This window comes from Pogoniulus pusillus, chromosome 14 (assembly GCF_015220805.1).
Source record: "Pogoniulus pusillus isolate bPogPus1 chromosome 14, bPogPus1.pri, whole genome shotgun sequence".
In the NCBI taxonomy this organism is placed as follows: Eukaryota; Metazoa; Chordata; class Aves; order Piciformes; family Lybiidae; genus Pogoniulus; species Pogoniulus pusillus.
In genome coordinates this window covers 25,692,761-25,719,226 of record NC_087277.1, presented here as the reverse complement: position 1 = coordinate 25,719,226, position 26,466 = coordinate 25,692,761, and the positions used below count along the sequence as shown (strand labels likewise).

The 26,466-nt window shown below is 44.9% G+C and overlaps 2 protein-coding genes and 1 long non-coding RNA gene across 4 annotated transcripts in view; 1 reads left to right on the top strand and 2 right to left on the bottom strand.

Annotated features, from left to right (window-relative positions):
- RDH10 (retinol dehydrogenase 10) overlaps positions 1 to 13,279 on the bottom strand; it is a 29,533-nt gene extending 16,254 nt beyond the window's left edge. Inside the window, exons 1-2 of one of the 2 annotated variants that reach the window (XM_064154649.1) lie at positions 12,633 to 13,279; positions 11,997 to 12,232 (exon numbers count right to left, since the gene is read on the bottom strand). In XM_064154649.1, the coding sequence (XP_064010719.1) occupies positions 11,997 to 12,232; positions 12,633 to 12,921 (525 nt within the window). In that variant the 5' untranslated portion in view covers positions 12,922 to 13,279. Of the gene's footprint in view, positions 1 to 11,996; positions 12,236 to 12,632 lie in introns of both variants that reach the window. The other variant, XM_064154647.1, reaches the window with a different exon arrangement.
- Positions 13,280 to 14,906: 1,627 nt separating this feature from the next.
- On the top strand, positions 14,907 to 22,615 carry RPL7 (ribosomal protein L7). Its single transcript, XM_064154650.1, has 7 exons — positions 14,907 to 15,011; positions 15,473 to 15,575; positions 16,214 to 16,380; positions 17,555 to 17,692; positions 18,574 to 18,683; positions 19,672 to 19,882; positions 22,553 to 22,615. Exons 1-6 carry the CDS (start codon positions 14,998 to 15,000, stop codon positions 19,878 to 19,880), a joined length of 741 nt encoding a protein of 246 aa, XP_064010720.1. The 5' UTR covers positions 14,907 to 14,997; the 3' UTR covers positions 19,881 to 19,882; positions 22,553 to 22,615.
- On the bottom strand, positions 16,361 to 19,698 carry LOC135181444 (uncharacterized). The gene is made up of 2 exons (XR_010304880.1): positions 19,615 to 19,698; positions 16,361 to 16,589 (listed from the first exon to the last, which is right to left on the bottom strand). It is a non-coding gene; the product is annotated as an uncharacterized LOC135181444 (long non-coding RNA).
- Positions 22,616 to 26,466: the final 3,851 nt, after the last annotated feature.

Here is a 26,466-nt window from a genome sequence, read left to right as displayed (position 1 = left end):
TGACAAGGAAGAGGGCTGCTGGAGGCCTAGCTGTGTCTGCCTCACACTCCAAAATAAGCAAGGGTCAAGCCTAGAGTGCAGTGGAACTCAGGAACGAACACACACATGCCAAGCTCTGCAGCCAGCACAAATATAAGGCATAACCAAGCATGAGAACTGAAGCTTTCAAAATACTCAGGCTCAAAACCTGACCTCTTGCCTCCTGCACAAAAGGAATTTATTATACTAGCTGATATTTATCCTCCATGATACCGATCTCATTATACTCTCAGACTATCACAGCTACCAAGTATTACACAGTTGGCAGCAAGCACCGCAAGGTAACATACAGCTTAAAGAAAGTAAGTCCTTCTGCTCCAATCTACCATGCCAGCATTTGAGCTTTCCAAACTCCCAGGTTTAACACATAGCTTCAACACAGCTGTGACAGCCCAGTTACACTCCTGTAAATTCAGGAACTTAAGTTAAAATCCCAGTAGGCATCACCACCAACCTTAGATTCTTCTAACTTTGCATTTCTTCAAAACACCAAATCTTGACTTCAGGTGAAGTAAGAAGTTACTACTTGGCTACTCCTTTCCACAAAAGCCAGTTCAAGCTCTGCTGAAGTCAAGCCACTGGAAATTTTGCTTTGTTTATATACCAACAAATGGCCACACAGCATTTCAGAGCGATGTTGACGTTAGCGTAACAAACACATTAGTCCCTTGTCTTCATTAGCACAGGCTCGCAGCAAATGTCCAACCATTTGGAGAGCTGTTTTTTATTGCCAGCTATTTGATAATCTTGACAAAAAATGAAAACATGCCCCTCTGAGTCAGTGAAAAATTCAAACAACAAATTCATTTGACAAATATTAGCTAAGAGCTCGGAATGGTCTGTTCAGCGAACAAGAACCCGATCCAACTTTTAAACACACATTTTTCTCTAGCTTGCCATAAGCTTAGTCATCTTCTGGAATATTTAGTAAAATTTGGTATTTTAGTCTGCATGTTTCCAAAATATTACTAGAGAATGGTCCTGTCAGAACTACTTAGGGAAAATACGAAGTGATCATTCATGTTTTATGATTTATGTAACAGGCTTTTCAAGAAGTTATTCAACAGAAGGCAACTGTTTCACTCAGGCAACTACCTCCACAGAGCTGCAATTACAGATGAGAGCTGACTCACTTTTACTCATCCTCTCCAACTCAGCCACTAAGCCATTGATTTGAATCAATTACCTGATAAGAAGGAAAGTGATTATGCCATAACTGAATATGTGACAAGAGGAATGAGATTAGAAGTAAAGCTTCCTTTTCCATGTAACAGTCTCTTAGTGAAAGCAGAAGAATAAAGAAGATATTACAGCTGAATGGAAATTCAGCTTCAAAGTTTAGTTAGGGAACAGTACAAACCTATAAGGCTCCAACATCTTAAGAATGGGAAACAACATCTTTTTAATGCAGAAAATGAAGAGATTTTTACAAAACCAAGGTCTTTTTCACATTTCTCCCCATTCTCCCTCAAAAAAGTGTGCAAAAAATAGTCTTAGCAGGTAAATATTTGCTTCATAAGCCAACAAAGGCTAAAATGACAAAAAATAACTCCAGCTAATACAGTAATCAAAACAGCAACTAACACAATGTTCAAAGATTCTGCTTGCACAGGCATTTTAACCAGACACCAGCAAACTGCTCACTTTCTTGGGAACAAATTTTCAAAGACAGAGATACTTCTTTCCATTGCCTGCCTGTGGCAACTATGCTCATTTCCTGCAAGCTGGAACTTGGCTCTAGCCTTTTTTTTCCACACTCAATTGATTTCCAGAGAAGTCAGACTGCAGTAGGCACAGGGATAGCAGCTGTGACAGCAGTCATGGTGGCAGGCAACTAAGCCAGAGTTATTAACATTATTTGATGTGTTCAGAAAGCTAACTTACCTTTATCTAGGAGGTTTAAATAGCATACAGTCAAAGCACTGCTATCTCTTTAGAAACTGAGTTCTTATATTCAAGTTGTTACACCAGTGGTGGATTTGCTACAGCTTGGAACCATTTATGACTTCTTCACTATACAAGGGCTGTAAAATCCTATCCTGGAGAACCTCTGCAAGAATGAGGTTTCATTAGAGAGCTACTGAGGTCTTGTTCATAGCTATATGGTTCTATCCTACTCCTCTTCACCCTGTCCCCAACACATGTGCACCCCATACTGTCTAGTTCAAGTCTGAAATGTTGATGAAGTTGATTCTAAACAGAAAAAAAAACCCAATCAGCTTGGCCAAGAAAATGAGTAACTTTCCTTGCTGCCTTCCAGACACGTTAGTGAGCTGAACTGGCTCACCAAAGGAACAGATGAATTATCAATGACATATATTGAAGGGGTGGACTCATGTGACAGTTTGCCACCACAAAGCCAGCCTGGGAGTTCACCATCAAATGCACTGGGTTGGAAGACTCTTTTAAAGGTCACCTAGTCCAATCTCCCTGAAGTAAGCACAGATGTCCCCAACTAGATCAGGTTGCTCAGAGCCCCATCAAGTCTGACCTTGAAAGCCTCCAAGAACAGGAGGCCTCCACCACCTCCCTGGGCAACCTGTTCCAGTGTTACATAGAAAGCCAAGAGAATAATTTGGACAAGTTACATTTAAGTACTTTTCCAAACCAATCCTGAAAGAGAAGCGCTCAAGAAGCTGTCGCACAAGTTCAAACAGATGGCAGAAGTAACCGGCACCAGGGCACATTTAGGTGCAGAATTCAACAGCCAAACAAACTTGAATTTCAAAAGGCTCACACCAAGCCAGCCACCTCGGCCCCACAGCTGTTCCAGCATTCCTTGGCCTACCATGCCCTCTCATCCCAGTTGTGATAACTCACATCAAGTGTTAACTTGACTGGTGTATAAATCATTATACTAACACAATTATTTACAAGAACAGAGCATTCATTTAGAAGTCTAAGCACAGATGTGAATCTCCCTCGTTTGTGACATACCTTCTTCCAAACTAAACCCTCAGAAAGATTCTACCAATCTCCAAGTCTCACTTTCTCAGCTACGGTGTGAAAGACTTCTGGTTTTTAAAACAAAGAAGCCTAAGACCACAGGTAAGAGCACACTGCACTGCTTGTAAATCAGCTTCAGCTTGCCATTGCAAAACAGACTGCACCATTTTTGCCCGAAAGACAGGTATCAGTAACTCTGTTTCACCACTGGTGTGAAGAGCAACAAAACCTCAGAGGTCAGGGGAGCAAAGTTTATCAAGAGTAATGCTCTGGCTTTTACATACGGAAGACTGTAGAAAGGTTTAGTGCTAGAGATACGTAACAAAACCCTTCCCACTCCCTACAAAAACCACATCAGAAGTGAAATCAAAGCGTGAGAAGCACTGGGAAAGAATAACACTTCACAGCTGATAAAGAGAGAAGTTGAAAATATTTTAAAAGAACAGTTCTAAAATGGCAGGGGTGGTTGTAGAAAACACAACACACATCTCTCTAACCTGTCTAGAGAGTAACTGATGACACAGAGCCACAGAAAAGGATTGCTCACCCACACAGAGCAAGACAGGTCAGTTAAGACAGGTCCTAGGCAGCGATACAAATTCTAGGTTAGGACACATAGCCACATCAGGATTGCTTTTTTCCACAGCTGAGCACACAAACATGCCTGTATCTACAAGTCTGCTACAGTGGCTTGGCTATGACAAAGTTAGTAACAGAATCACAGAAATGTTCAGGTTAGAAAAGCCCCTAAGGATCACCAAGTCCAGTTGATAGCCCTACTCTGCATGGTTCACCCCAAAACCACGTTCCTGAGCATCACATCCAAATGACTTTTAAATGCATGCAGGGTTGGTGACTCAATCACCTCCCCGGGCAGCCCATTCCAATGTCTGATCACTCTTGCTGGGGAAAAAAATGTTTCCTGATGTCCACCCTAAAACTACACTGTTGCAGCCTGAGGCCATTCCCTCTTGTTCTATCACTAATTACCTGTGAGAAGAGACCAGTACCAACTTCTCCACAACCTCCTTTCAGGTAACACAATGAGATCTCATTAACTTAGCTGCTTTTCAGAAAATAAAAGCAGATAGCTCCTTGTAAATAGAAGAATCTGACACTTCTGAAGTCCTAACCTCCAGAGGACAAGCCACACATCATCTTTAAGACTACTTGACTGAAAAGCCACCCCCATTTCTAGTGAGCTTAGGCACCACATGGGCAAAGACTTTCATTTCATTCAGGGTTTTCCTGCCCCCTCAAGTCCTTCACAAGGAACAGCATAACAGCAGACCAAAGTCAGTGCAGAAGTGTTGTGCTTATTCAACCTACCTCATTCCATAAAAGCAGGAATTTAATCATCACTCTGATCATTAATTCAGGACCATTATTTCAAAGTAGATTAGCACTCCTGAAAGCATTCAGAGTTTGATGGCATGTCTCTGATCGTCAGAACGAGTCACAGGAGACTGAAGAGCACAGTTCTTCCAAGGGCCTTATGCCTGCAGGCTATACTGCTACTCCACCTCTAGTTTAGATAGCTGTAGACCTACAAACCACTAATAATTAATACTTCAAATACATTTCAAACAGCTTGAGAAGCCTTGGCATGGTCTCTTCAGAGAAGCAATATGAAAGATCCATTAAAGAAAGGAGAGTTGTTCTGTGAAGCATGTTACTGTTTGCACCTGAACTCTTCAGGGTTCACACAGTTTAGTACACAGGAGGAGCTGGCTGATCACACCTAATCTTGGACAATAATCTACAAAACAAAAGCATGGGTCACAATCAGAGAATCTCTGGTTTGTGCTCTTTGAGACTCTAAGGTCTGTGCACTGTTTAAATGGTGCAGCAAATTTATTTCTAAAGCATGCCTGAAAGAAGCTGGGGCAAAGGCTTGGGTGCAGCTGAAGTGTTTTGAGGAAAAGATTCCTTAACTGAGAGCAATGAAAAAAAACCTCAAACTTTTAAATGATGTAAAGTGAAAGCCAGGAAATGTATGAATTCAGTTGCTGTTGGAAAAAGAGGCCAGCATTCTCCACCACGCAAGGCAGATGCCCTAGTACAGAAAGTACATGTAGGACAGTAGGACTGTCAAAGAATCTTTGATGCCATTTTCCCACCACTCTGATGGAAGTGTTGCCAAATAAGCAAGTTAAGAATGCTATAAGCAGTTCTGTTTAGGCTCCTCAATAAGCAACTACTCATCTATCATCGAGATACAGTAGAGATAAAGGAGAACCATGACTGAACAGTTTCAATGGACCTCAAGGACTGGAGCTGAGTAACTTGTGGAATAGCCACGCTGTGGTGGGCATCACTCTGGAATCACAGTTACAGGTACTCACAGGATTCCTCACAGGGCAAATGAATGGGCATTTTGTATGAGACTGAGACTCACCTCCCACTGCAACTCAACATGCTTAATGATCACAGAATAACAGAATATTAGGGGTTGGAAGTGACCTCCAGAGATCAAGTCCAACCCCCCTGCCAGAGCAGAATCACCTAAGGCAGGTCACACAAACAAGAAGCAGACTTTACAACCTTTCTGGGAAGCCTGTTCCAGTGCCATGTCATCCTCAAAGGAAAGAAGTTTCTCCTCCCGTTGAGGTGGAACTTCCCAAGTTCCAGCATATGCAACATACAATCCCTGTTGTTCCTGTCCTATTATTTGGCACAACTATAAAGAGACTGGCACCCTCATCTTGACACTCATTCATAAAAATCCAGAAGACAGCTCACTTCCACCCGAGTATCTGAAGCAGAAATACCAACATTACAAACCCATCCATGCCTTTGAGTTGATATCAACATCTTTTTCCTTCCAGGAACAAGTAACAGATGTTCATCCACGGATGATGCTTCCACACACTTCAGATGAGCACATTGCAAAGGGTTGTTTTCATTCTCCCCACGTCTGCTCTGAAACTGATGTAAGATTGGTTCTACAGCCAAAGCTTAGACATACAGGCACCTGAACTAAGTGGTCTGGGTTGGGGACCACCCCAGGAAGCATGAGAAAACTGAAAAATGATCACTACAGCTACACCATGACTCCAAGGGTAGGCTACAGATGTGCAGTGATTGCAAGACACAGGCTACAAAACTAGAGATTGCTTGCTGGTGACAACTGTGCTTCTACTAGGCAAACTCCTGGTAGATCATGAAATAAATCTGTGAGGAAAGTTCTGAAACAGTAGTTTTCTGCCCACTCAAATTCCAGAAATAAACCAAGCACAAAGCCAGGCTGGGTGGAGAATGGATAAAGAGCAGTGTTGAGGAGAAGGACCTGGGGGGCTGGGTGATGAGAAGCTCAACATGAGCCAGCAATGTGAGCTGGCAGCCCAGAGACCAACCCTGTCCTGGGCTGATCTCCAGCAGTGCTGGCAGCAGATGGGGCCTGAGTGGAACAAAGAAGCAGAATCCCCCATCTGGTGTCCTGTGTCCAGCTCTGGAGCCCCCAACAGAAGAACAACATGGTAGACTGGGTCTGGAGGAAGGCATGAAGAGGGCTGGAGCAGTTTCACTACGAAGACAGGCTGAGAGAGATGGAGCTGTTCAGACTGGAGAAGAGAAGGCTCCAGAGAGACTTTTGAACAGCTTTCTAGTATTTGAAGGGGGCTACAGCAGCACTGGAGAGACTTCTGACAAACACATGGAATCATAGGACAATGGGTAATGATCTCAAACTGGAAGAAGATGGATTTAGATGAGACCCTCCCTACGAAGGTGAGGGCACTCAAGCAAGTTGCCCAAGGAAGTTGTAGGGGCTTCAACCCTGGCAATACCCCAAGATAAGCAGGATGCAGCCTTGAGCAATCTGGTGTAGTAGGTGTCCCTGCCTGTGGCAGAGGAATTGGAAATAGGCAATCTTTAAAGTCCCTTCCAGCCCAACCCATTTCATGAAACATATCCACCTATTTATTTTCCAGAAGTTGTGATGAGTGCATTCCCTTATAAGCTGGGAAAGAGCAGTTGTCTGGAACATATATCTGGACTACAGCATTTCTTCTATTTATAGATTCCTTCTATTTTCTTGAGAAATGAACCCAAGAACATATGGGCTGCAGAGTCATACCAAAACACTTTTTAAGTGTTTTAAGTACAACTAATAGGACAATTTCCATAACTAAAAGTAGGGCTGCTTTTCCTCTCATACCCACCACCCAGCATGCTACCACAGCACACAAAGTATGTGCTGTCCAGGGTCATTCACTGGTGGTATGCAGTTGGAATCATTTTGCAAGGGAAGAGTTAGCTTTTAGGATACTTTTGGTATTACATGTACATGCTTTGCTTGAACTTGATCCAGCTCACTTTTAAGAGGAAAATAAAAGAGAAAAGGTCAAGAACTTGTAGATTAAACTATACAAGTAAATAAATGTATCTTAGGATACATTCTAATGAGTAAAAAAAAACCCACAACAATAAAAGTAGTTATTTCCACTTATCCAAAATGTTAAAGGTAACTGGCTGGTCTGTCAGTGGACTGTAGTATCTATGACTAAATACAGATACATGAATCATACAGATTAAGACAAAAATCAAAGTGAGTGTCAACAGGTAACAGGACTCAGCCTGGTACTAGTTGAAATAACAGAACTTAAAATGTCTTTTCTTCTGTAGAAGATTCAGTAAGCACACAAATGCAATATTCCATTATTTAAACTAAAGCTATAGGCACAAGAAAGTTTTACACCAGGAAGGTTGAAGAACCAGAATGTCAATAAGTATTTATAGACAGTTACTTGCCAGCTACTGTTATTTTCCAAGGCTTCAGCAATCCTGTCAGCCCAATAAACACAACAGCTGCACAAATGAGTATTTGTTTCAGTAACCTTCTTTCCCAGGTACATTACTTGGGTAGTATCTCTCTTTCCTCAGTATTTGTCTCTTCCTGTACCAATTTTAGGCTACCTCAAAGGTCTCTCAAATAACCAAGTAGTTTATAAGCGAATGAAGATAACCACTCCACTTAAGGCAGCTCTTCAAACTCTGGACACCAGTCTCTCACTACATGGATTTTTAGTTATTAAAAGTATGACAGAGCCGGAGCTGAATGCTTTTGCTTCCCCCTTTTGGCAAGTTGGAGAGAAGTCCTCCAGGAGGAGAGCTTTCAGCTGAAAGATCTGGAGGATCCACATAGCAGGGAAATGCAGACCACTGTTCTCTGAGATCTCAGTACTGAAGATCTGCTATATAGAAAGGCCTTGATGTCACACAGCTTCACAGATCCTGATTGTCACTTTGTCCCTGCCCCTTCATGAGTCCCATTCAACAACCAAATCTAGGGTTTCCTAAGCACTATGCTAAAGTACAATATTGATACCTGCTTACCCAGTGATGGCATTACTCTTCCAGCAGAAAAAAAAGTAGACGGGCAAAGCCAAATTGCCCTGAAATAAGCTTGTAGTTTTATTAAGTGCAGTTCCACAATCTAAAGCACAGTATTTTGATACCTCACTTAAGCTTTTTTGCAAGACCACAAGTAAAGTGCAGTGTCACGTTCCTAAGGTTGCTTAAAACTGAAAGCAACAGCTTTAGCTTGTGCTGGGATTTAGCATTTCTCAAATCTTAAACTTGACACATGCCAGAAAGATCATTTCTTCATCTGCAGAAGTTCCTCTGTAGTAACTGACAAGTGCAGTTGAGTAAGTTCTTATTCTCCCAGCAGCCTGGCAGGAGGGAGAGCATTACACTCCTGCTACAGCTTTGTGCATCTGCAAATTATAGCAAACCAGAGCTGGCTTGTTTCAAACCAGAATGGATTTTGTGCCTACGCTTTCAATATCAGAAGCATTCAAGTTATCACAGCATGAAATAACAGGCATTTAATACTGCAGTGGATTTTATGCTGTGGAAATTGCTACATGATGCAGTGGTGACATGTTTATATAGAACACTCACAGGAAGGATTATACAAATCATGAATGTCAGCAAAATGGAAAGCATCTGTTCAGGCTGTGGCACACTGCTAAGGCTCTCTTGACTGCCAGTCTGTGATACGGTGCACAGCTCAGCTAGAGTCATAACAGTAAACCAGTGACAGGCTGTCATGACACTGCCTGCTGCAGAAGTTGGGCAGCCTTCAGATCATAGCTAACATCAACCAAGCTCACATCAGCCGTGCTCTGCACAAAGCAAGCAGTCTCAGTTCAGACATTTCAAGGGGATGATACTAGAGACCCATTTTACAGGTTTATGTAGAAGCACACTGAGGGTTGATTGAGCTCAAGGGATGAGAATTTCCCTTGCCACATATTAAACAAACAAACCCAAACCCCAACAAAACTCCAGAAGGTACAGACACATAACTACTGAAGCAATGTTACATGGAAAATTCATGTCTTTATAAAATACATTTACAGGTTTTTGGATGGAACACCCTCCAAGAATAGTTAAAAGCCTACATAATGCCCTAGAGCATTAGCTTAGCTTTTGGACCACCAGTTCAGCTGAGAGGGAAAAGACTGGCTGTGTAAGACTTCACACATGTAGACACATTGTTCTATTTAAGTTAGCATTGCCTTGCATCAAAAAATGTTGGCTTCAGCAGCCCATTCAGATGATATCCTATGAATTAACTACTATGGCCTTTAACAGAAGTCCACCCACTGTTGGTCAAGCCAGCCTTTTCTGGGATTGTGAAGGGGAACACAAGGAAAAAAAGCTTTGTCAACAGCTAAAAGAAAAAGAAAAAGCAAAGCAGGACATGGGATCTGCAGGAATTATATATATGAACAGATCCTCGATTACATACAGGGTATTGATTGCTCCTTAGAAGCTTAAGTCAAGATCTCAAATTCCACAGTTCAGATTTGACTACACCTCCTTATAAAATCATAGAATTGTTTCAGTTGGAAAAGACCTCTAAGACCAAGTCAAGCTGTCAGCCTAAGACCACCATGGCCATTAAATCATGTGCCAAAGCACCATGGCCACATGCTCCTTTGAACATCTCCAGGGATGGTGACTCCACCACCTCCCTGGGCAGCCTACTCCAATTCCTGACCACTCTTGCAGGAAAGAAATTTTTCTTAATCCCCAACCTAAACCTTCCTTGGCACAATCTCAGGACCTGTCTTCTTGTTCTATCACATGATGCTATGGAGAAGAGACCAACACCCACCTCACTCCAATCTCCTTTCAGAGAGTTGTAGAGAGCAATGAAGTGTCCCCGCAGCCTTCTCTTCTCCAGACTAAACACCCTCAGTTCCCTCAGCTGTTCTTCACAGCACCTCTCCACGCCCTTCACCAGCTTTGTTACCCTTCTCTGCATACACTCCAGCACCTCAATGTTCTTCTGGAAGCAAGGACCCAAAATTGAACTCAGTATTAGAGGTGTGGCCTCCCCAGTGCTGAGTACAGGAGAACAATCACTGCCCTGGTCCTGCTGGCAGGAGTTTTGAGGCTTGGGTGTTTTTTTTTAATTTGAAAGTTGCTTCACACTGTAATATTCAGAGAGAAATTAAATTGTTGTGGAAACTCACTCACAGCAATATGAGACTCTACGTTTAGTTTTCTGTTACTGTAGGGCTCAGAACACAAAGAGTGATTTAAAAAGATCTCTTAAACAATGTTATAAATAAGTGTATGACTTAGGCCTGAAGGAAGAACAGCTGGAAAATTTAGGATCCTCCCATATTTTAATTAATGGTGATGTCATAATTTAGAGTTCTTGGAAACTTTGTCAATTCAGCATTCAAACCACATCAATAACAGCCATGAAATGTAGCACACATCCCTGCTTAAGCATCAGTTTAACTTTTATGACAGGGAACACACAGCTCTTGCTGTAAGAAGTCATATGAGCTTTCTCAGAACCTTTCAAACCTGCCTTAAAATATACTTCCAGTGTTTGAAAGAGTTCCTAAACACACTATCTCGTGTGCACCACAGTTTAGAGCACTCTCTCTGCAAGCTTTACAATACATTGCAAAAAGGCTGCTCTGCCATCAAGTGTTTTGCAGTGCAGACTGGAAAGGGGCTCCTTTAGGGTTATGAAACAGCATTTCATTTCCACATTAAAAAAAAAAGGTAGGCTTTGGAGGGCCTTCTATATTTCGAAGATGAGACATTTTACAAGATTTTATTAAGAGGTAAGACCAGACAAAGAAGGCTTAGGCTGAAGTATATTTCACATTACTTAATTATTTGATTGTTATGCAAGTGAATTTCATAACCTTGTTTGAAGGCCCAAGGAACAGTTTCAGTACTAACAATGGCCTCAGTCTGACAGCTAATGCCAGCCCAAATGTGCACCATGCCCTCCTTCAACACTCCAGTTTATGTAATTCCACCCTATTGTGGGCATAAAAATAAACCACACTGGAAACCAAGGGTTAGAACGACAAGAAAGATCACATAGTCTGTTCTCCTTGATTAACATCTACAAGTTATGGAGACATCACCCCAGAAACCATACTAAAGATTTTCTTACATCTATTGGCAGCCCCTAGAGGAAAGCTATGAGGACAAATATGCAGGATGCCTGAAAAAGTGTTTTTGGCTTGATTTCTTGAGAAATCTCTTTTTTGCCTTTCCTCCCAGCCTTCAAAACAACAATTTGCCTCCCAGGCAATTCAAACAACATTTCCAGCAGGGATTTTAAAGTACTTTTTTTTTTTTTCCCCAGAAACGTGCAAGTTTGCTATTGTAATAATCATTAAAACAGCATCTTAAAGCTGCTAACACTCTGTCAGAAGACTATGGGAGGAAGGCTGAGAAGTCATTCATTAACAGTAACAAACTTCAAGCAGACTCAGTTGGGAAGGATTTCACAAAGTGCTGCAGAAAAGGTCATACGACTTAAAATTTAAGATTTCACAGTGAATAGAGTTGATTTAAAACTTTTTGGCAGCAATCTTAATACCCCAGAATGTTGTTAAACAGAACAGCAAGTTTGCAACCTAAAGTAATCAAGTGACAAACTCAAGCACGCAGGAGGTTAAGGGACAGCAGTTGCTTTGCCCAAATTAATAGACAAGAAGTGGCAGAAAGTTTATAGTTACCCAGAAGTGTGCATGGCAGTTGACCATCATGGTCCTCTCAATAAGCTCATCAGGACACTCCAGAAGATGGTGCCCGGAGACCACGCCAGCATTGTTAACCAGGACGGAGACCTCACCAACCTCCTTGCGGACCCTCTCAGCTGTCGAGTAGACATTTTCCCTCTTGCCCACATCACAGGTGTATGTGTAAACCTGCAAGTTGCAGTGGGGCAGCACATCTTTTTCTCCATCTCCAGCTACTAAGGAATAGAAAGATAACAGGGCAGGGAGGTCAGAGAGAAGAAAAGTTCTTAATCGTATTTCGACATACAAGTAAGAACCGCGAGTGTGTTTCCACTACAGCAAAACGCCTATTTACTTCGGTGTCAGCACGGCACACAAGAACTCTTTTTAAGAAGAGGGACAGGTATGAGAGCCGCCGCTGAAGCCCAAGGCTCTACGAAGCAGGTCTCTGCTCACAGCTCCCCACTAGAACCCCGCCACAGGGGAGAGCGGCCCAGGCTGGGTCCCGCCGGGCAGATGGCCTTGGCTAACTCTCCGCCACGGCAGGACAGGGCCGGCGACCTGGCAGGTGAGAAACACGGGGCAGCGCCCGGGCCCGGGACACCCCGCCCGGCTCAGTACAGGGACGCTTACCCCTGGAAGCGGCGGCGGCCGCCTCAGCCATCTCCCGGTAGATGTGTCGCACCATGCCCGCCGTCTCCTCGTTGCTCTGCGTGTTGATGTCCCAGAGCACCAGCAGCGCCCGGCGCCGGGCAAACTCCAGCGCGAAGAGGCGGCCCAGGCCGCTGCCCGCCCCGGTGATCAGGCACACCTGCCCCGCCACACTCTTCTCCTTGGGCCGTACCAGCCACTTGGCCGCGGCCAGCACGAAAGCCCAGAGCACTCGGAAGGTCACCACGAAGAGCTCCAGCAGGATGTTCATGCTGCCGGGGGATCCGCGCGTCCCGGTACAGCCGCCCGCGGAGCCGGAGGGGGCAGACGCCGGCAGCGAAGAGTTTTCCAACGCCGGAGGCTGCTCCTCCTCGCCGCCCAGCTCCCCCTACCTGGGGCCGCCCCTACCCAGGACCTCCTGCTGCGGGCAGGGAGACAGACTCAGCTCCCAGCGCACCGCCCAGGACCGAGTTTCTCCCCCACTCCGCGCCTCTCGCACTCAGCGCCGAGCGCCGCCGCGTCCCCGCAGCCTGCCTCAGCCACACACGCAAGTAGGGAGCACAGACACGGCGATGCCCGCCTGCCACTACCGCCTCCGAGGAGCTCAGCGATCTCCCAGGCACTGGCATTGAGCATCTTGCGCGCTCGACCCCCTTTATAGGGCGGGCCGGGCGGTGGGCCCCTCCCCACGCCGGTGCAGCCCGCCCCGCAGTGCCGAGACCCCCGCCCCCGCCCCGCCCCGGGGGCGAGGCCCGCGGAGGCCTCAGCAGAGCGGAGCGGTTGTTGCTCGCTGCCGCTGCAGGGCGGGCGGTCTCAGGCGGTGCCAGCGGCTGCGGCTCGGCGGCGTCCCGCTGCCCGCTCGGGCGCAAATCCCGCGGACTGCATGTCCCGGCGTGCGCAGCGGCCTGCCGCCGGAGCGACGTCTTGGGGCGGTCGCGGAGCGGGTGTGGGCCTGCTGCCTGTGGGCTTTGCTGACTGAAAGGGACCGGCGAGCTGGGGGGCAGGCCTACGGCGGCTCTTACAACGCCGGGGCGCGGACAGGGTGCCCCCGGGTGCTGCTAGGCCTGCTCGCCTCGAGTTCCTGGTGCTGATCCGTAAGGAACTGCCGAGCGAAAAGCACGGTGGAGTTTTTTACGGCTGTCAGCCGAATACAGACGCTATTAATGTCTGACCGCCTGCTAACTGACGCGGAAGCCAGTACGCACAAAGTGTGTTCTTCCCTGAGGGAACCGCCGCTTGCTGCAAGCAGGCATCCTGCGCACAGCCGGCACAGCGCCGGGAGAGGTCCGCTTGTGGCACTCGCCAGCTTCAAAGGACAAGGAACAACGAGTCCTTGCGAATCCCCGTACGAGGGTGGGCAGGCAGAGCTCGTTCCGCTGCCTCTGCCGTGTGTCAACGAGCAGCGCGGTGCGCTCCGTTCCCTCCGCAGCCAGTAGCTGCTGGGACGCTGCGAACGCTGCGCCGGGTTCGGCAATTCACGCTCAGTTTTGGGAGAAAGCGCGGACAACCTCTTCCTTCCGCAGATAACGTGGCTGGTTTATTGCACGTTTGCCTGCTGAGTTTAATGACTCCCTTTAGCTTTAATGAGATCAGGTAGCATAGGCTTTTCTGTCATAACACAAAGTAATGCTGTTACAGAAATCACTGTGGGCAGGGCCGGTCTCCACAGCATTCTCACAGCTCTTCAGTACTGCCTCGCGTCTCTGCAAGCTGTCAGCAGGCACCCAAGACCTACCGGCAGCGCAGAACCTGGCGTTCCTCCGTGCCTGGGGAACTGTGTGGCGGGGCTGCTGCCTTCGCGTGAGAGAGAAGTGTTACATACAGCCTTAGGCTCAGGAGCTACAGCCAGCAGCCCTCAGCAGTCCCAAAGAAACAGCCGAAGTGCCGGGACGGGCATCCTTCCGCTGCTAGTGTGGCTGTAACTGCAGAGCATGCGGCGGCAGCGGCATTGCCCGGCTCTCAGCCGTCCTCCCCGTCTGGATGCTGCAGGCGCAGAGCGGGAGGCAGCATCCCAAGGGCTTTCCGTGAAGGTGTTAAGGCTGAAGTAGCGCAAATCCCGTTCTACACGAGATGTCCGGACCGCCCCGTCACTGCGGTTAAGGCTAGATTTGACGGCGGAGCGGCTCCGGTACGGGACACAGCCCGGCCTAGCCCCGCCGGACGCAAAGTAACTACTGGCGCGGGCGCGATTACTTCAGGCACGCATCGGCCACCCTGGAACGCGTTCCGATCAGGCAGTGCCGGCGACGCCCGAATCCGGGGTCCTGGGACGACCAGGGCCCTGTCTGCGTTGAAGGGTTACGTGGGACCTGCGCATGCGCTCGGTCTCTCTCTTCCGGTGCTGACCATGGCGGAGACGGAGTAAGTGCCTGCCTCACCCGGGGATAATCCGCCGCCATCAGCGGCTGCAGTGGTGCCTGCACCCTATTTCTGCCACCAGGATGCTGCCCGTGCCCTTGCCTTGTCGCTAGGCCTCTGGCGGCTCTACGGGAGAGGACACAAGTGCCCTGGAGCCGGGAGCGGTGGGATGATAAGGCCCATGGCGGCGGGGATGCAGCGCCGCCGGTGCTGTCACGGCTGTTTCGTAGGCGATGGTTGTAGTACCGGCCTTCAGTTGGGTGGGGAGGAAGAGCTGGCTCTCAGAGGCCGCTTCCTGGGACCACGGTTCACGTTTATCTGGCGGGCTTTGAACTTGCCGGAGGCAGTGAGGCCTGCGAGCGTCTTGTGTTAAGTGTTATCGTTGGTGTTTGTTGGGTATAGCTTTAGAACCTTGTTACTTCGTATCAGCCAAAGGAGATTTTTTAACCCCCGTTTCAATTCAGAGCAAAGAAGGTGCCATCTGTACCGGAGAGCCTGCTGAAGAAGCGGCAGGCATATGCGGCTATGCAAGCCAAGCGTCAGAAGAAGATCTTGGCTATAAAAAAGGTGAATGTTTTGTGGCTTTCCGGATTTTTCCATTGCAGAATCATCTACTACTGATGGTCTTTTGCAGTACAGGAGTTCACAGTATTCAAGTTTGGTACATTGATATCTTCATAATGCTTTGGGCTAAAATATACCTTTTCTTCTTCTGTCGTTAAGCAGCTGATTATGGCCAGTGTGTTCAGTTGATTTAAGCTGGCCGCCTACAAGGCAAAAGGCTGTGGTCTCTGTGAGACTAAACTTGATGCATGCTAACATTGCTCAAAGTAAAGGAGCACTGCTGTGAACACTCTTGCCGGTTCTCCAAAGCATAGAATCACATAATTACTTTGTTTGCAGCATTGAGTCCAACCATTCTCTGACTCTGCCAAGGCCAATGCAAAACCGTGTCCCTCAGCACCACATTTGTCTCTTTGGAGCACCTCCAGGGGTGGGGATTCAACCACCTCACTGGGGAGCTTGTTGCTGTGATTTGCGAGACTTGCAGTGGAGTTTTTCTGATACCCCGTCTAAGCATCAAGAGTGATGCAAAACTCCACAATTCAAACAGATATTCCTTTAATATGTGTTACTTGTGGGAAGTTGTGGCATGTGCTGTATTGCTTAAAAGTAACTCGTGTGCTTTCGTCAATTGATTGCAGTTCCGTAAGGCACAAAGAAAACTCATCTTTGCCAAAGCCCAGGCGTACCACAAGGAGTACAGACACATGTACAGGCAGGAGATCCGCATGGCCAGGATGGCCAGGAAAGCTGGGAATTACTACGTTCCAGCAGAACCCAAACTGGCATTTGTGATCAGGATAAGGGGGTAAGAGTGAATACAGATGTAGGCAGCTTTCTGTTCAGAAGCACTTGGTTTGCATCACTGTTGCCTGTCTCTGTTCAAGACTTAAATGTCTAGCCAAAATCCAACCTTCCTCCTCTGGTAACTTGGGAAGTTGCTGACAGTGTATGTTGTGCATGCATCAGAATGCTTAAGTGTAAAGCTACGATGTTGTTGTCTTCAGGAATCTGTTACTGTTAAGAAAAAAATACAAACAGCACAGAATGGTAGGGGTTGGAAGGGACCTCTGGATGTGATCATCAAGACCAACCCCCTTGCTAGGGCGAGTTCACCTACAGGAGGTCACACACAAATACATCCAGGCAGGTTTTGAATGTCTGTAGAGATGGAGACTCTACCACCTCTCTGGGCAGCCTCTTCCAAGGCTCTATCACCCTGAAATTAAGTTCTTTCTCATGTTTAGATGCAACTTGCTATGTTCAAGAAGAGAGACCTGTATTATACATTTCTGTATATAGCTATGTATATTTGTAATATGCTGTAAATACCTGCTTGTATATTGTGTTAAGCTCAGAATATAAAGCTTCATTCCTTAACTTCCAGCCAGCTGGGTGGAAGTCTAGTCTGGGTAATTTCATAAGAGTAGGGGGGAGGGTAACTCACAAACCATCACAGCCTCTTACCCTTGTCCTGCCACTGGACACCTCTGAAAAATGACTGGTTTTATTCTCCTGACACCCTTTAAGTATCGATAAGCATTTATGAAATTCCCTCCTCAGTCTTCTCTTCCCAGACTTAAACCAAAACCATTCTCTCAGTCTTTCCTTTTAAGAGAGATGTTGCAGTCCACTCAGAATCTTAAATCTGTAGAGCAAAGTTTTCTGTTTAACCTTCATGTCAGTATTCCCCAATGTATTGCTGAGCTGTGTTTGAAGTGTTGCTGTAACTCTCCAGTCAAAGTCTTAAGACTAACAAAAGGTGTGATAGGAAAAAGTATGTTCAGGAGAGTATAAAGATAGTTCTAACTTGTTTCACTAAATGCTTATTTCAGTTCCTTTTATGGAACTAGAGCTGTTCTAATACCACAAAGTACAGTGATCTGTGTAATTGGTAAAGCAGTGGTGTATTTTGTATGAGACTTTGATACCTGCTGTTTCCTGACATAGATAACTGAGGGTTTCTTTCATGTGTTCTCCAGTACCAATGGTGTCAGCCCCAAGGTCCGCAAGGTGCTGCAACTCCTTCGCCTGCGCCAGATCTTTAATGGAACCTTTGTGAAACTCAACAAAGCTTCCATCAACATGCTGCGGATTGTGGAGCCCTACATTGCCTGGGGGTGAGTGAAACAGCTGCTATCAGCAGGTCAGGCTGCAAATTTTCAGTGCATTTTGCTGCACTAGGCTTGCAAGTTTCCTTGCGTTCAGAGTTTTCTATTTTATCTTCCGTGTGCTTTCCCTGCTTTGACATGAAAACACGATTATAAAGGCAACAGTTGTTAGTTATGGTTGCACTCATACTGGTGTTCTTGGAAACTTGGTGCAACATCTGCTCTCTGTTGCTGTTGTGTTTACATTTGGGTTGGAAAGAACCTTAAACACCACCTAGTTTCAATCCCTCTGCCATGTGCAGGGGCACCTCCTGCTAGATCAGGTTGCTCCAAGGGCACAGCTAACCTGGCTTTCAACACTTCCAGGCTTGGAGCCTCCACAGCTTCTTTGGGCAACCTGTTCCAGTGCCTCACCACCCTCATGGCAAATAATTTCTTCCTAACATCATCTAAATCCAGCTTCTTCCAGTTGGAAGCCATTACCCCTTGTCCTGTCACTGTACCTTTATCAGAAGTCCCTCTCCAGTTCTCCTGTATGCCCCTTCAAATACTGGTAGGCTGCTGCAAGGTCTCTCTGGATACTTCTCCAGGCTGAACAGCCTATTTTCATAGTGGAGGTTCTCATCTTGGTGGCCTCCTTCAAACCTTCCGAGTTAGAAGTCCTCCTTGTGCTGGGGACTGCGGAGCTGGACACAGGATTCCAGGTGGGGTCTCAGAGTGGAGCAAAGGGGCAGAAGCCCCTCCCTTTACTTGGTGGCCTCATTGCTTTTTCGTTTCAGCATTCCACATGCTGAAACTATGCTATATGGTCTCCAGTTTCACTGGGAAGTTGTTAACTTGGGATGTCATTTGAAGTGACCTAGAAACTTTTTCCCCTGCGTCTGTTGCAGTTACCCCAACCTGAAATCCGTGCATGAACTGATCTACAAGCGTGGCTACGGGAAGATCAACAAGCAGCGCATTGCTCTGACTGACAATTCCCTGATTCGGAAGTGCCTCGGTATATACTGCTGCTCTTGAAGTCCAGCCTCTGGCAGTGGGTGACGAACACAAGGCTGGAAAACAGTCCTTGTTTGGTTCTGCACCAAACTTGGTGTAGTGCTTGATTAATGATCTCTACTTCTGTGTTAAGAGCTCAATACATAACAAGCTGGAAGTAACTGTTACTATGAAGTATTCAAGACCAGTGTAAAGAATCAAACCATAGTATTTTATATTGTAATACCAAGTGTAAACTTCATAAGTCAGTAGCTTTTGCAGTGGTGAAAAGGTACTGCAACAGGAAAGAAGCTTAAACATAGCTTTGGAGTTTCAAACTGAACCTGAGATGGTGTTTGTGCCTTAGGCTTCTTAAACTTCCTTCTGGAGAAGTAGCTAGTAAAGGTTGTCATTTTTATTTGAAGCATGTTGGTCATGCAACATGAATGAGGCAAACATTGATGTCTTTCATTTTTGGCACTTGAAATTAGACTGTCATGATTATCTAGTGCTCTGGAAAAGGAATAATCACATTCTAAAAGGTATAAGTATCACACTAAACGCTTCCCTTTTTGGCACTGTATGTTAAGAACACTCAGCTCCCAAGATGTTGCTGAAGACTGGAAATGTGCAGATGCATTATTCAGTAGCAGGAGGAATTGAGTTTCACTGAGATAAGTCTAAGTAGTACATTTCAAGTGTATTGAATCTTGCTTTGCCTCAACACTGGTTTCTTAACATTTGCTAAGTGAGATTTAGAGTTCCTCATTGCTGCATACAAATATTCATCAGTAGAAACCAAGACCTCTTGCCCATGGGAACAACTAAATAACATATGTTGAGTTTGCTGCAGCTAATCCATAGTCAGTGGGAAAGTCAGTGATGGGGTGTTGTGACAGTGGGGTGCTTATCAAAATAAGTAGGTATGGTGATAATACTTTCATGATTCTTACCTTCTTATTGGCCAGTGGCTCCATAACCTTTCTGAAAACAACATTACTGAATTTTAGGAAAGCTTGGCATCATCTGCATGGAAGATGTGATCCATGAAATTTACACTGTTGGCAAGAACTTCAAAGTTGTGAACAACTTCCTTTGGCCCTTCAAGTTGTCTTCTCCTCGGGGTGGAATGAAGAAGAAAACCATCCACTTCGTGGAAGGCGGGGATGCTGGGAACAGAGAAGATCAGATCAACAGACTCATAAGGAGAATGAACTAAGGGTGAGACATTACCAGCAGTTAATACAATGCTGTGATCCATGTCTGCTCTGCAGGCTGTTGCCGTGATAGGTTGAACATTCAGGTTTCATCTATATTAACTCATACTTGTGGAGGTACCTACAATATGGACAGCATAGCATGCTGCTTTTATTTTTGAGGTCTTGCTAAAGCTTCCTCATCTGTGAGAAAGTATTATAGCTGATGCATTTGGGAAGTACAGATATTGTCAACAACATTTTTCATTTGCCAATAGTTGGGAAGCCTTGAGATCTTGGCTAAAATTTTCAGCCCTCGTTCATGAATTGTTAATATGATCAAAGTCTTGTGGTGGCAAGTACAGTGTTTTTTCTTTTCTAGATTGTCTCTTTCTCTATAAAGGCCTGTTTAGGACTGGGACAAATTAAATTATCAAGTTAGATTATTGTAATGGTCTAAATTTTCAACTTGTTCAAGCTTCAGAAAGATTCATTATAAGCTTTCATGTTAACATGACCAAGATGGTAGTTTTGAAAGACTAATTTGCCCATTGAAGTAGTTTGTTGTTTAGAAAGGGGAAGATTTATTAACACTTGAAGCAATTTGACCATCACAGTCAAACCCTGGAGTTATTATCTAGTTCAGACACTCCATTTTTTGTCACTTTGCTCTTCCTGTTTTGAGAGAAATCTCTTGTACTCAAAGCCAGAACTGTTTTTTTTTCCATAGTTCTCCTGTTTCCCATTGATTTTCTCCACTTTTTCAAACACACTACAGTGGCTTTGGTGTTGCCTAGATCTTATTTTCCCGTCAAGAATAAATGCCTTTTTGGTGTGACATGTGCTGGAATTGAACAAAACTTCATTGTGTTCTGATGCTTGGAAAGAATAACAGGCAAAGATCCAGTTTTCCTCAAAGTGGTTTCCACAAAGGCAGGAAGGTTTTTTGGTTTGGGTTTTTATTTTCTTCTGTGGTGTTCCTGGTTTGGTTTTGTTAGACATGAGCTGTAGATAGAGTTTACTTAGGAATTCCCAACTTCCAGCTATTGGTTAATAAAATACTGGATATTGATGGCACTTCGCAGTTTAAAGGGGTGTGGCTGCTGTTTGGAGGAGTTCAGAGTTGCATGTTGCTTTATTGTCTCCATCTGTGAAACAGCAGAGTTGGAGAGCACTGTTGACACGGCACTGGGTAACCTGAGGAGACAGAGTTGCTGTAGCTGCCTGGGGTGATGTTATGCTACTCAGACCAGCACTGTTGTAGAAATTCTCCTGCTGATGACAAAACTCTTACAAGTTCAGTGCTGGCAGATGTTTCCCTGGAGTTTGTGCACAAGCTTTCCTAACCAAGATTGAGCAACACAACTTTCTCTTCATGCTGCTCTCTGGTTCCTGAGCATAAGATGGAAACTGCTATTTTAAATTTAAACCCAGCACCTATTCTATCAGTGTAGTTTTTCCTCCCATCCTCACCAAATTTAAGAGAGTGTTGATTGCCTTGAACTTTTGGGAGCCTTCTTAAAAAGAGGGGAAACTATTTGTTAACTGTTGCAGTGGTTATAAGTGCATGTGAGCAGTATGTTGGCAGAGAAACTAGGGACATTCAGCTGGTTGGTTGTGCGTTTCACTGCACCTTTAGCTCAGCACCCCTTGTAAGCAGTGGACAGTGGGGCTTTATTCCACCTTCCAGTTTGGGCAGGGATGCTGCAGTTAGTTTATTAGCTTATCCTTATAAACAGTTAGTTGTTCTGCTTGGGCTGCAAGCAAACCTACCTCTGGTATAAAGTTAAGGTTCTCATTTTCTCCACTCTGTTCCTGCTGCTTTCATACTGCTATGACTACCGTTTAAAATACAAGTAAACTACATGTAGGAAGTAAAAGCCCTTAACTGGTAGTCTCAACTACTATGATTGCTTTTTGTTTGGGATTTTAAATAAAGACTTCCAGTAGCAGTTCATATAGATAGGGGACAAAAACACAATACTTGAGACCAAATTTTGACAATTCAGCATAGGCAGGATACTGAACTTTCATTAGCTATCAAACAAACTTTACAGGAACCTGGTCTCAACTCTGCCTTTTTTCTTTCATTGTTTGTATGTGAACAGTTCCTGCACTGTGCTGAAAATGGATTTACTGCACCAAAAGTTAGACTACACAGAATGCCTAAATAGATCTTTAATAGAATCACAGAATCAGCCAGGTTGGAAGATACCTCCAAGATCAGCCAGTCCAACCTAGCACCCAGCCCTGTCCAATCAACCATGGCACCAAGTGCCTCATCCAGGCTTTGCTTCAAGACCTCCAGGGATGGAGACTCCACCTCCCTGGGCAGCCCATTCCAATGGCAAGTCACTCTGGCAAGGACTTCCTCCTGCTATCAAGCCTATACCACCCCCAGCACAACTTAATAAAATCTTAAGCTCATCCTTGCTATGCTTTTAGACAAACAGGGGAAGTGGGTACCAACAGGTTACAATACCAGTGTTTATCCTGTTAGTTCTTGAACTGTTTTGATTGAGGAGATGCTCATACAGAAGTTAGCTATTGGGTGTAAGACTACTGAAGTCTTACATCCAGTGAAATCAAATTAGTATTTTCATCCCAAAGTCTCATTAAACTAGAAATGTATTCATTCTTTAGGAGGCAGTCTCTTCAGTTCTGCATGTCTAATGAACTGTCTTTTCCCTTTCAGATTGATGCCCAGCTGAAGTCTTTCAAGTTCTGATCTGTTAATAAAACCATCTTGCACAAAACAGCATCCTGTTGAGTGTCTGATTGTCTCATCTTAGTGGTGGTTGTCAAGTTTGCTTTGGAGTAGCCTTTTCAAAGAGACTCACAGTTTGAATTAGCAGTGTGTAGATACACTGCTTTAGTTCAGTTGGAGGAGGAAGAATATTTGGAGGGATTAATGCAAGTGCCAACAGTTATTTTTGTTGTGAATAAAAATACAATAAACTTAAGTGTGTTGCTGGGGGGACAGGATTTCTGCTTGGTTATAGTGCACCCAAGAGCTGTGTGAGATTTTTTTCTTTGTAAAGAAAAAGGTAAATCAACACTTAATATGTATAGATCATTAATGGGTTTGGTTTTGGGGCCCTTGCTGCAGAAGAGACATTTTGGTGCTGGAGGTGTGTTCAGAGAAGGGCAGTGAAGCTGGTGAAGGGTCTGGAGAATAGGTCAGTTAAGGAGCAGCTGAAAAACCTGAGGTTATTGGGAAAAGTAGGCCTGAGGGGACACCTGAAAGGAGGTTGGAGTGAGGTGGGGTTTGGTCTCTTCTCCCTAGTAAAAGGAGAAGAGAAAGTCTCATGTTGCACCAGGGAAGGTTTTAGGTTGGAGGTTAGAAGAAACTTATGCCTGAAAAGGTCCTTGCCCACTGGAACAAGCTTCTCAGGGAATCCCCATCCCTGGAGATGTTTAGAAGAGGCAGGGATGTGCTGTTAAGGGACATGGTTTAGCAGCAGCCTTGGCAGAGTTTAGACTGATCATATCTTAAAGGTTTTTTTTCTAATTAAAACAATTCCATGATTCTGTAATTATAATTATTCCAGCTCTCAGTTTTTTTTTAACTAGAGGAAACACTACAGAACAGCAAACGATTTCCCACACTCTTGCTAATGACCTTTATACAGCTTGCAGTGTTGTGTTTCAGGTACTGCAGCATTTGGAGACCACAGGACTTGTGAGAATGTGGACAGTGCATAGGTCTGGCAGGGTGCAGAGGGAAGCCCAGGAAGAGGCAAACGGCATTATTTGGGCTACATTCAAAGGGACTTCTTTGCTGTAAGCACTTCATATATGATGCATCTGATCTCCAGGTCACCTCTGAGAGGATTATTACTCTAGAGGCAAGCTAGTTACATCATCACTGAAAGATGGTAACAGCAAGGCCAACTTAATAAAGCTTGTGAAATGCTAGTTTTGTTTCTAAATCTCTGGAAAACATGGTAGTAGCTTAGCTGAAAATGGTGGTGTGTTACTGTTTGTTCATGTGTTGTGACATTAGCAGAAGGTCAGATGAGTTAATATTTCCAGATATAACATCTGAGTTCTAAAACTATGAAGTGATAATGCTATTTTGGGTCAAGCTCCACAATCACAGCTCCTTGTGTCCAAACACAAAAGAAACAGCAGCATTGACCATTTGAGCAGGTAACTGCACTGAATCAGAGCTCAGCAGTGCAGACACTGAGATTGCTGAGGAACTCTGGGGAAAGGTTTAGTAAGTAGATGAGGTAAAAAGTCATAAAAAGACTTAGTGGGCAGTTTTGTAAAGTGATAAGCATCATGATTCACAAAAAAAAACACACACTTCCATCAAGCTGCTGGATGAAGGGGAAAAGCCCCTCAAAGTGAATGACAGTAATGACTTTGCACTGGGTTCCAGTCTTGATCTTGTAAGAGCAGAGCCTGGTTGCTTTCAGCTCCATGCTGCACCAGTGCACAATCAGATTAGTCTACCTGGGGATCTACTGGAGATGAGCTTTGCTGACTCCAGGATCCTCACTGGCTGCTTTCAGTCAATTCTGTTACTCTACTGCAAACTTTTTTCAGTTCCTTTGACTCTTACACATATTCTAGAGTGTCCTTAACAGAGAAGTATTCCATGGATCAAAGGAAGCTACAGAGAACAAACTGTGATAGGTGACGAGAATAGAAGATCAACTTAATGAAGTTAATCAGTGCTGTAGGACTTGTCTAATGAGTGTCCCAGAGGTCTCAAACTTCATACAAAGACAGCTTTAGTGAGGAGAAAGTGAGTGTGGCTTCCGTGGTGCTCCAGCAGCTCATTTTCCTTGCCTGCCTGTGAAATGCACTTTGAGGTAACAGCTGCTAAATGCAAGTGCCTAGTGCAGGAGCCAGCGTTAAAGTGTAGCTATGCTAAAGGCAGTAATTACAGAATTGTTCCAATTGGAAAAGCCCTTTAAGATCATTGAGCCTAACCAAGGCTGGCACTAATCCTGCAGAGCTGGGCACCTTTTATGCTAGCACAGCTTTCAGGGTTCTCAGTACTGCTCTGCCCATAATGGCCAATTACATGACTAGGTCTTGGTCCAATAGTTAAGGTCAGGATTTCAAGTGGAAATAAGGCACAATCTGCTTAGTGCATGCACAGTACATTTTGAAGCATTTGAGGTAGAGAGAAAAATGTAGCTGATGAAGACAACCACTTGATGTTTAACCATCAATAATGGTGCTCCTTATCAATGCTCTGTGCTAAAGCTCAGGTTCCTGATGTTACTTTCTCACTGCCCATAGCTGCTGCTGCCTTCTGAATACAATTGCCATGAACTCATCTTTCAGAGTGACCAACGTCTTTGTTTTCCTCAGAACTGAAGCCGGGAGCTTTACCTAATAGCTATTGGAGAAGCAACAGGGGATAGAAACACCCACAGCTCACAAATGCTTCAGGCATGCTAAGGCTTAGAGGCTTTACAGCTAATTGGAGTCACTGTCTGTGCTGGTGTCCAACTTGTACAGCCTGCCTTGCTATCACTGAGAGTAAAAGCTTACATCTGGCAGAGGAATGGGAGCCAGCCCAAGAGCCAGTGTTTTGAAAGAAAGTTAGGAGACTTGATGGATAGTCAGCTGAACATAAGCTCCCACTTGGTCAAATGGAATTCTTGGATGCATTAAAAAGGGAATATCAAATGGTAGGGGGGAGGTGATACTAATTTTGTTCCAGTAGTGCTCATGCTAGTGCCAAGTGCTGTATCCAGCTCTTGTGCCAAAAATCAAGCACATGCCTTGTCATAACTTGTAGACCTTAAAGAGCAGATGTGGTTACAAAACGAGTATCTACCTATAATTACCTCCATGGAGAAAAATCTTTGATCTAGCAGAGCTGTAATGTCTTCAAATTAAAGCCAGATAAGTCTGGGCTTTAAGCAAACAATTACGCTGGACAGTAATTAGACACTGGAGCAGTGAATCAGTGGTGTGCCAGATGCTTTGTCAGTGGTTATTTCTAAGCTGAGGTTTGGGTTTCTTTAGCTTTAAAGCTTGTGCTTTAAAAGAAAGCTATTTGTAGAGGGCAGTCCCAGGGCCTCTTACTCAGCAGAAGTTACTAAATGCAGGCTTTTCAGGTTCTTGGGGGATACAAGTGAAAGCCTTAGCTGACATCTGGTCACCTAGAGCAAAGCTAAGAATGGCAGTGGGTGGGTGTTAGGCACTTCACAAGGGAACTTGTACTTCACAAAGTGATCTAAGCCCCCTAAGTGTAGATCAGATCACAGAATGTCAGACTGGAAGGGACCCCAAGGATCATCTGCTCCAACCTTTCTAGGCAATAGCAGTGAAAATGAGCTGGCTCAGAACCCTGTCAAGCTGAGTCTTAAAACTGTCCAGTGTAGAGGACTCCACTGCTTCCTCTGGGAGATGATAATCCAGTGTCTGACTGTGCTCATGAGAAAGCTTTTTCTTCTTGAATTCAATGGGAATGTCCCCAGCAGTAACTTTTCCCCATCACCCCTTATCCTTTCCATAGGACTCCATGTAAAAAGGAGTCTCTTTTATGCTGGTAGCCACCGTTTAGGTACTTGTCCATGATAATAACACTCCCCCTCAGCCTTCTCTTCTCCATCTCTCTCAGCCTCTCCTCACACGGCA